This window comes from Astatotilapia calliptera, chromosome 10 (assembly GCF_964374335.1).
Source record: "Astatotilapia calliptera chromosome 10, fAstCal68.1, whole genome shotgun sequence".
NCBI lineage: Eukaryota > Metazoa > Chordata > Actinopteri > Cichliformes > Cichlidae > Astatotilapia > Astatotilapia calliptera.
In genome coordinates this window covers 34,754,641-34,765,268 of record NC_137431.1, presented here as the reverse complement: position 1 = coordinate 34,765,268, position 10,628 = coordinate 34,754,641, and the positions used below count along the sequence as shown (strand labels likewise).

The following is a 10,628-nucleotide window of genomic DNA, read 5'->3' as shown; positions in this document are numbered from 1 at the left end:
TTTTTTTCTGTTCTCAAACTGGTCTCCCGGTTGGAGCTCAGTCTGGGGGGAGTTATTTTTTCTCCTTATCTTTCCTCATGTGGTGCATTTTCCATTGTTAGACCTCTCTGACCTGTCTCCCCATGTGATGTTTTGTGTCATGTATGTATCGTCGGAGGGTAAGATGGCGCCACCATTGCGTGCAATAGGTCGGCAGCCTTATGAAAGTGGCATTTCTGGTAAAAAAAAACAACTACTAAGTAAAAAACTACATTTTCCACGAAAATGACATCACTTCCGGTTTCGGGCAGGTAATGGCGGAAATGTGATAGTTCGCACTGACGTCTATTCCAATGTAGGAAGTGTTACGAACAGCTGATCGGATCGGCAAAGCGTGTTTATGTTTTTGTTCCTGCAAGCGCTTTGATGCAGTTTTTGCAAAGCTATATGTGGAAAGAAACCATGACCGAGGACAAGCTGATGACATGAGATGTAAGTACAACTCCTCCGGTTTCATATGCAAAAAAAATTATTGCGCTAGCTTAGTGGTTCCGGTTCTACGGGGATTTAAAAATAGTTACGCATTCCCATATATCATTGTGATGTTGTTTATTCTATTACTCTTGTTCTCTTCTGCTTGTTTTCTTTTTTCTTTCTCAACAGGTGATCCAGGTGATTGATATATGCATTTTCTTTTTCTTTTTTTTCTTTTTCTGCCCATTCTGTTGGTTTTTGGTTTTTCTCTTCTCAGCTGTTTCTCTTTCCCTCTTTCTTTCTCCCCTTCTTTCCCCCAGTCAAGTCTGTCCCGTATTCAGCAAGTGAAAATAAAATAAACAATAAAAGGTGAATCAAATGGACCATTACGGCAAGGCTGGGATGGTCAGTTTGGTAAAGTAAATCCGTTGGGCATCTTTCTTTGCCTTTAGACAACAATTCTGATGCAAAAGAGCCAAACGGGACAGGCAAAAAAAAAAAATAGCTACGCAAAACGGATCGTGCCCGTGCCGACCGGCTTTAAAGGGTTAAAGTACAATCCTTAACGTTTTCTGTGTGTGTGGTGGGGGGCGCCAGAGGGAGTGTTCGCCCAGGGCGCCAAACAGGCTAGGACCGCCACTGGGTGGAAGAAAAGTCTAAACGCAATCGTTATCAACAAATGTAGCATATTTGCAGCGCTGGAGGCCAGGATTACTGAATTGGAGACTCGGCTTCGCACCCTTCATTCACCCGTAGCTAGCCAGGCCCCTGTAGCTGGTGCAGTCTAAGATAGCGTAGGCCCGCTAGCTGTTCCCCGGCAGACCCCAAGCAGCTGGGGAAAGAGGGCGGCTGGGTGACGGTGAGGAAGAAGCATAGTCCTAAACAGAAGCCCCAGGTACACCACCAACCCGTTCATGTGTCTAACCGTTTTTCCCCACTCGGCGACACACCCGCTGGGGGTCAAACTCTGGTAATTGGTGATTCTGTTCTCAGACATGTGAAGCTAGAGACACCGGCAATCATAGTCAATTGTCTTCCAGGGGCCAGAACAGGCGACATTGAAGGAAATTTAAAACTGCTGGCTAAGGGTAAACGTAAATTCAGTAAGATCATAATTCACGTCGGCAGTAATGACACCCGGTTACGCCAATCGAACGTCACTAAAATCAATATTGAATCGGTGTGCAACTTTGCCAAAACAATGTCGGACTCTGTAGTTTTCTCTGGTCCCCTCCCCAATCAGACCAGGAGTGACATGTTTAGCCGCATGTTCTCCTTAAATTGCTGGCTGTCTGAGTGGCGTCCCAGAAACGATGTGGGCTTCATAGATAATTGGCAAACCTTCTGGAGGAAACCTGGTCTTGTCAGGAGAGACAGCATCCATCCCACTTTGGATGGAGCAGCTCTCATTTCTAGAAATATGGACAAATTTATTAAACCCCCCCAAAATATAAAAATAAATAAAATAACTGTCTTTACTCAAGGAGTTCCACATCTGGGTCCATTCAAACCCTGAGACCCTTCCGTGTGCACAGGGGGAATCTGCTCTCATCTGTGAACAGCACTCGGTGGTGGACCTGTCAGTTCTGACAGGCTATAGCAAATGCAAACTGGGGACAAATAGAGGATATTGGTTCCTCAAGTCACCCTCATGAAGTCTGTTTCTGATTGGTTGGTTAGAAAAGGACTACTGGAGGTCATTTTGCAGTTCCGCCAGTGTAATGCTGCTCGTCCTTGTGCAAAGCCGCAGATATTGGTCCTGTTGATCAGTTGAGGGCCTTTTATGGCTCTGTGCAGCTCTCTCAGTCTCATTGTCCTGGAGTTTGACCAAGCATTTTGAGGTGGTTTTCTTGGACTCAAAGTTTTGTTTTTTGGATTTCAAAAATGGTTTGAAGTGCATGCTCTGCATTATTTTGTTCTCAGTTCAGTATTTGCTAGTGCGTCTGAGTTTTTTTAAAATATATATATCTATATATTTCTAGTTCACGGGTTCTCAGTGATTTGTCCTGAGCATATGTAAGTAAGTATTTACATGCCATCCTGAGGAGCTGGACTACCTGTTAAACCTCTGTACCACCTCATGCCAATGCAAGAAAAAAAAAGTCAAGGAAGAAAAAAGAAAAATCAACAGTGACATCAAAGACCTGAAGTAAGTTTAATATCACCCTCTGTGTCTCTGTGGTTTTTGCAAGCCGTAACCAATTTACAATTAGATTTACAGAAATCACAAATGCAAAGTATGAAAGGAGTAGAATAATTTCTGTACCTTTTACACATGAGAAATCAAGGAAAAATGTTTTCCCACTAATAAAAGTGACATTAAATACATACATACATACACATTGAGATCAGGAGCACCGCAGACAGTCATCTGAAAGTTAGAAGTCACTAATAATGACGATCATCAGCTCCCAAATACACACTGAGTAACCTTGTTGTAAAGAACTCCCACAAAAACTCTCAAATCGTGATTAAATACCAACAGTTTTCACAGTATAACGCATTCTCCTTGTTTCATTGCCACAACAGCAATTGCCACTCCTGCTCCCAGGGCTGATCCCACTGGTCCTAATATGAATCCAACACCTGCTCCTATCCCAGCAGCCTTCAGGAACTTCGCCCGTCTTCTCGCTTCTTCTTCTCCCATGTCTGGATTTGCTTTCCGAAGTCGTTTCATCTCTTCTCTGATGGCTCTCTCAGCTTCCTCCAGCATGTCATTGGTGTAGTATGTTGCTCCGTTTCTCTGAACCATGGTGTTGATCTTCTCCAGCAGCTCTTTGACCTGAGAGCGATCCTCACTCTTGTTGTTAAAAACATGATATCTTCCTCCGCACTGACTGATGAAGCGATGCAGAGGCCGATTTCCACTGATTGAGCTGTAGATGTCGACTCCGTCTTGCAGGTTGTCTCCATACGTGAACAAGACCATAATATAACGTGCTGCATCTTCTCCAAACATCTTCTGAAGAATTTTAATCGTTTCTTCTTCTTCGCTTGTGAATCTGGTCGACTGGATCACAACCAGAAACACATGAGGACCAGGAGCAGCAAAGGTGATGCATCTAACAATCTGTGTAACCACCTGATCTACAGACAGGGTGGTGTCAAATAGACCTGGAGTATCAACCACAGTCAGTGTATGACCATCCACCTGGGCTGTTTCTTGCTGACACTCCAATGTTACAGAAGAAAAAGAAGAAAAAGACTGAAAAGCTTCTCTTCCTAAGATGGTGTTTCCCGCTGCACTCTTCCCTACTCCAGCTTTCCCAAGCAGCACCATCCTCAGGTGGAGGTCCTTTGCATCTGTTGAAGAAGATAAATAGATAAGGTTAGTTGGCCTTCCTGAGGCAGCTCACCACAATCGGACAGTGTGGACTTTGTGTGTAGACGTGATTCAGCCTCAACCTTGGCAGATTAGTGTCTCTGTGGCTGTTTCTGGTGCATCGTTATGCATGATTCTGAATATTAAGTATGTTTTAATTGTTAAACACAGAATAGTCATGATTTATATGTGATTTTGCTGATAGTCACTGATCAGAATATTATCGGGTGTAAGTTTAACCAATATAAAAAATAAGAAAATATCCATCGGCCATCTTTTTGTGCTCGTCTCAGGCCGGGTCACGGGACCAGCAGCATTAGCAGAGAAGCCTAGACCTTCCTCACCCCAGCCACCTCCTGCAGCTTGTCCACGGGGACACCAAGGCATTCCCAGGCCAGCCGAGGTCCCCCCCAGGACCTCTTCCCTGTGGGACATGCCCTATACACCTGTCCCAGAAGGCATCCTAGTCAGATGTCCAACATACCTCAACTGGCTTGTATTCCTGTTCTTGTTCTTTCGGTCACTACCCAAAACTCGCGACCATAGGTGATGGTAGGGACCCAGATCCACCGGTAAATCAAGAACTTTGCTTTTGTGCTCAAGACCCAGAGATTCTTAAACTCCTCTACTTGGAGTGAGGCATCCCTGACCCGGAGTGGGCACTCTGTGGGCTCCCGGCTGAGGACCATGGCCTCGGATTTGGAGGTGCTGATTCTCATTCTCACTGATTCCCACTTGGCTGCAAACTGTTCCAGTGTGATCTGGAGGACATCACCCGATGAAGCCAACAGAACCACATTATGTGCGAAAAGCACAGATGAGGTTCTGAGACCACCCAAGTGGAGGCCTTCTGCCACTTGGCTACTCTTCGAAATTCTGTCCATAAAAATTCTGAAGAGAACTGGTGACGAAGAGCAGCCCTGGCAGAGTCCAACAACCACCAGTAACAAATCCGACTTTTTGCCAGCTGTGCGGACCAAGCTCTTGCAATGGTTGTATAAGGATCAAGTGGCTCAGTGAGCCAGACAGCCCATATTCCTGAAGCACCTCCCACAGAGCACTCTGAGGGATACAGCTGAATGCCTTCTCCAAGTCCACAAAAACATGTAGACTGGTAGGACAAACAAACCTGAGGTTTGACTAACAGACGGACTCTCCTTTACAGCACCAGGCACAGACTTTCCTGGGGAAGTTGAGGAGTGTGATCCCCCTATAGTTTACCCCTTCTTAAAGATGGGAACCACCCCCCTACAACATCCAGAGGGTTCAGGAACTGAGGGCAAACCTCATCCACCCAGGGGCCCTACCACCAAGGACTCATTTAACTGCTTCAGTGACCTTACCCCACCAATGATTGGTGAGCCGTTCCCCTTGTCCCCAGATTCTGCTTCCTCTATTGGACATACCAGTGGGATTAAGGCGGTCCTCGAAGTATTCCTTTCACCACAAGGCAATTTCCTCAGTCAAAGTCAACAGCAACCTGCACTACATGGTGCCATGTGCACTTATGGACGCCCTTGCGTTCGAACATGGTCCTTGTAATGGACAAACTGTGGTTTGCACAGAAGTCCAGTAACAGAGCACTGCTGGGGTTCTGGATCCAGGCCTCACTGTCGTTGCCCACATGAGTGTTGAAGGCTCCTAGTAGGACACCTGGGGACAGTCTCCCATAAAGAGAACATAAGCAGAAAATGACTACAAACCATAATAAATCTCTTTGATGTTTGAATGCATTCAGATTTGTGAAATAAAAGCTTCCCTCAAAAGTAAAAACTAACAAGCCTGTTTTGAAAATGTAAAAGGAGTAAAAGACAATATATGACAGATATCTGAAGATTCAACAGAAAATAAAAAAGAAAATTTATTTTATGTCCAAAACAAATGTGTCACCCTGTTCGTTGGTGTGATAGGAAGGATTACATCTTTGATTGATTTTTGCTTCAGGGATCTACATTTGGCACAGTTACACAGAAAAACCTCATTTGTTTTGTAAATGACAGTAAATGAGATTTCAGCCCATTTTCTGATTGGTGCCGTATTAATAAGCTGATTTAAGCCGTTTAAATGTCCAGTCACCACATCTACATTTTCTGCATACTGATTAGTTTGCTCTTTTCTTCCACGTTGTGCAGTTTTCAGTCTTTTTTCCCTATGTACATTACAGATGCGGAGTAAAAATCCAAATCTTAAATCTTACCATCATGGTAGAATGACAGTACAGTTTCACTTTTAGGGTTTTACATATCAGGAGATAATTTCATGTTTAGGCTGTCCCACTTTAGTTCTAGTTAGTTTTGCCTCAGTGTCCATCTGCCTTTTGTTTTTTTACCAGCCTCTGATAAACGGCTCGCTGTTCGTTAAGTCATAGCTTTGCCTCCTTTTGGGTCCGCACCTGTAACTCCACACAGTCTGCAGCATCAGTCTGCAGCATCTGTCTCTGACAGCAGTTATGGATCAGTGTGATGTCATCAGTGTGTCTCATGTCTGCAGAGTAGTTTTAGTTCACTCTCCTGCCCAGAGATGCTTCAGCTCATTGAGGTTTGCAGCATTCATTCATGCAAAGCGCTCTAAGCTCTGCAGCAGCTCGGTTTGTTTTACAGCTGTTCTGTTGGAGATTTGCTGCTGTGCTTGGATCTTTGTCCTGTTGATGACACAGTTTGGTCCAAGCTTTAGCTGTAGGACAGACATCCACTCAAAGCCCAAATCATCGTCCTTCCACTGCGGTGCCCACAGTTCGTATGAGGTGTTTGGTTTCCTCCAAACGTGCTGCTGCTCATGATGGAGGAAACCCAAAATCCATGTTGGTCTTGCAACCTTTCCAAACCAGCCGCACTTCTTCAGTCTTTTTGTAATTGTGCTGTCGTGCAGCTCTTGGGTGTTCCTGTAAGCTTTGAACACGCTGACCTCTGGTTGAGTTTGCTGGATGTCCACGTTCAACATTGGAGTCACACTGGGTTAAATATGTACACTTGGGTTTTGAGGGGTATTTATTATTTTCTTCTTTTTTTGGGTTGTATGGAAGCCCCAAACGCAATTTCATTGTTCTTGACAATGACAATAAATAAATAAATACTAAATACTAAACATCAGAAAAATGCCATTGCCATTCCATTCCAACCATTCCATTGTTGTACCAACAAGGAAGAGAACGCTAACCACAAACTGGCTGAGCAGGTTTACTGTATGCGCATCAAAATAAATCTCCTAAATCAGTCTGTCACCGCTGCAGACACCAACCACGGTCTTTTATGGTTTGGTTCCTGCAAGCCATGTAAAATAAATCTGTTTCCAGCACTGCATGGAGCACATGTTTCAGGATTTTGAGCTTCAAACAAATGTTTCACAATAAAAACAACAGCAGGACAAGAGACATAGACACAGGACACAGAAATAACCAATCACAGTTCAGTTTAGCACGTAGGTCTTTTTAAACTTTTTATCATTTGCTATATAACGTTTGTCTAATCAGTAAATCAGGATAAAAGTTGTAAATGTACTTACGAGCTAGTGTGTCGGCCATGTTTGTTAAAAAGCTTTGCACTGCTGCTCTGTGCTGTACCGACGGGATTGGTCCTTCCTTTAATACAACTGTATCTAATGCAACAACAACACTTAGTTAAAGATGCTGCAGGGCAGGTTCCAAAGAGAAACCCGCTGTCATTGGCCAGCCACACAGTGATGTCACAGTATAAACAACCTGAAGTCCCAGAATGACGCTGAGCCTGAAATTTCTCTTTTAGAGGAAATCTTACCCTGGTTTAGTATCAGACAGACAGCAGGTCACGCCACGGGAAATCCATCAGCCCCACCTGACCCCTCAACATCACAGATTCTGGCCATATAACCTAAGGTATGTTTCATGGAGCCATGCAAAATTCATGTTCATGCAGGAAGGTATCTTCTCTGTTTTATTCCAGGAAGAGGAGCAGATAGAAAGCAAGGTTAGACATGAACAGAGAGAGGAGAAGATCCGGCAGGACTGCCACGTCGCTTCCAGAAGAATATAATAATAGTAGTCATAATAATACTTCTTTTTCTTGTAGCATAAAACTGTAGGGCCTGCTGCAGGGTCATCCTTCGTGTGAAGCAGACGGCTGATTTCCAGTGATGGGAATAATGGCGTTACAAGTAACAGCGTTACCAACGGCGTTACTTTTTTCAGTAACGAGTAATCTAACTAATTACTATTCCTATCGTTACAACACCGTTACCGTTACTAACAAGAAAATGCGGTTGCGTTACCGTTTTTCAACAGACGGCTGAAGCTGTGTTCAGCTCACTGCAGCTTATATCAGCTGCAGGAAGTAGCTGTAAGAATCAGGACGCTGCAGCTTTAAGCAGCTGCGCTCCTGCGGACGGTAACCATCACTTTCTGGCACAACAGCTGGAGCTCAGGGGGCAAAACAATCGCACGAGTGCTGCTGTTTGACTGAGGAAGAATAAAGGAGTCGTGGTCAATCACATGACCACTTACAGACAAAGCAACAAGGTGACATGTACCAGTTTATAAACTGTGTTGATCGGACACATAACACCAGAGTCATGATAAACAATATACACGAGTGTTTTTTCCTCAATAGTTTCACGTTTACTGTCTAAGGACAGCGAGACCGCTCTGCTTATGAGCAAACAAAAAAAAGTCAAAAATAAAACAGCTCGTTCATGTTGGTGGAAAAATGCACCATGTTGACCAATCAAAAAATTATATGGCAACATGACATTTGGTTGTTTAGGAAGAGGCGGAAGTTTTAGGAGAGAGAGAGAGTTTTTTGGATGTGAGAGATTTGTGACGTTTAGCGTGTTTGGAGTGTGTAGTTAATGTGTTGTCTTGTGTAGTGTATTGTGTTTAGTGTGTAGTTAGTGTGTAGTGTTGTGGACAGTTTTGTGTTGTGTGTCAGAACAATGAGGCGACTGCTGTCTCCAGGTAGAAACAGCAGTGACACACCTGCTGCTGTCAGACCTGCAGGTATCAGGCTGTGATGTTCTCCTTTATAGTGGACAGAAATTATTTTTTTGGAGTGGGAGAAATAATTTGTGGCATCTTGTTGTTGAAGAACAGCTGATTGTTCTGTAAATAGTTTGAAATGGTTATTTAAAAAAGAGTAAAGGTTAAATGGATGCAAATAACTTTGTTGTTTGCAAAACGTGTGCATATAAATTAAAATTGACGATTTATATTTGCATCTAAAGTTATGAAATATGGTCATTAAACATGTTTGTGGTTGTTACAGTAAAACTATAACTTTTTTGATTTTATGTTTTTTGTCTGATTTTAGATCAGTTGTGTTAATACAGTAGTCAAAATGAAAACATGACTGTAAATTCAGACACGTGAGGCTGTGCTGAAAACAATGAGACCAAACAAGGTAAAATGTGGAGGAAACATCAAAAGTAGGTAAAAATGGCCGATTATACCCGGGACCCCAGAGGGTTAAATGTTTTTTTTCTAAGTAACGCAATAGTTACTTTTCAAGTAATTAATTACTTTTAGAATCTTGTGACTCAGTTACTAACTCAGTTACTTTTTTGAAGAAGTAACTAGTAACTATAATTAATTACTTTTTCAAAGTAACTTGCCCAACACTGCTGATTTTACACTGAGGTCCAGCGCTGTAAACTTGCAACTGCTGAAGCAAATGAAATCTTTTAAACGAAGGATCAATCAACCAATTATATCAAAATTAAATGGGAGACGGAGGCTAAAACCAACATATCAGAGGACAGTTGGTTAAATATATGCAGGACACAGATGGAAACTACTAGCTCAGGTTATTGGAGGGAATTCACGTGGAAAAATTTTATTAGGTGTTTTTATAAAACCCAAAATAAAATACAAACAAAAATGTCAACTGACAGATGGACACTGCTGGAGAAACTGTGGGGAAAACATGGCAGATCATTTCCATATATTTTGGAAAAGCCCAATAATCCTGTCATACTGGAGTGAATTGGTCGAATCAATTTACTTGGTGACTGGTCTCAAACTAAATTTGGATTTTTGTACTGTGTACTTGGGCGATATCCCATCAGCAGCCTCCTTAAAAGACAAACACTTGATAAACATCCTGTTGGGAGCTGGCAAAAAAGCGCTTACCAGGAGGTGGCTGGAGAAAGAGCCCCCAACAAAGAAAGATTGGATAGGAATAATGGAGGAAATATATAGAATGGAAAAACTTCCTTTTTTTTTAACCTCAAAATGGACCAATTTCATAAAAACTGGAGGAAGTGGGAGAAATTTGTTGAAGGTGGTAACGTGGGATGAGATCTTCACGCAACTACTGGAAGAAGGAAGGTCTGCTAAGGACGTTTTATTTTATTTTTTTTATTTTTTTTAAGGTAGTTTTTAAAAGAGACTGGAAATACCCTTCCGAATATGATCAGGGATGGACTGTAAAGTGCTGAGTGGACAGTAGTAAAAACCTAACGACATGGGACCTGTAAAGAGGTGGAGGGGAGCTCCCCCAGACTGAGCAGATCTGCGGATTTCACTGAGCCACTATGTTATTGTTAGTGCGTAGTATCTTTGTTTGTTTGTTTGGTTTTTTGTTTTGTTATTTTTGGGTTTTTTTGTTTGTGTGTATTGCTAAATTAAAGTACCTTTTTATAAAAGAGCTTATGAGGTTCTCAGTGGCAGAATATAATCTGCAATAAGACGTTATTTTTTAGCAAAGCCAAAGGAAAATAAGAAGGTACAACCTGCACAGAAATGAACATTTGTGAGATATATAATGAATTTTGATTTTACAAACTTTTCCCTTCCTATTTTTTTTGTTATCATATCAAAGCTGAATGATACAGGGCTGGCGGTCCATAAAGATGACAGAGGCTCAAATTTTGTATCTCTATATGTAAT

General features: G+C 42.5%; 1 protein-coding gene across 2 annotated transcripts; it reads right to left on the bottom strand.

The window, feature by feature from the left end:
• Window positions 1-2,589: 2,589 nt before the first annotated feature.
• LOC113029986 (GTPase IMAP family member 9-like) lies at window positions 2,590-7,399 on the bottom strand. 2 transcript variants are annotated; one of them, XM_080307654.1, is made up of 3 exons: window positions 7,277-7,360; window positions 5,182-5,439; window positions 2,590-3,756 (listed from the first exon to the last, which is right to left on the bottom strand). In XM_080307654.1, the coding sequence occupies exon 3, from the start codon at window positions 3,731-3,733 to the stop codon at window positions 2,942-2,944; it is 792 nt and encodes a 263-aa protein (XP_080163780.1). In that variant the 5' UTR covers window positions 3,734-3,756; window positions 5,182-5,439; window positions 7,277-7,360; the 3' UTR covers window positions 2,590-2,941. The 2 variants fall into 2 exon arrangements, with proteins under 2 accessions (XP_080163780.1, XP_026036750.2); XM_026180965.2 differs by lacking the exon at window positions 5,182-5,439 and having other exon boundaries at window positions 7,277-7,399.
• Window positions 7,400-10,628: the final 3,229 nt, after the last annotated feature.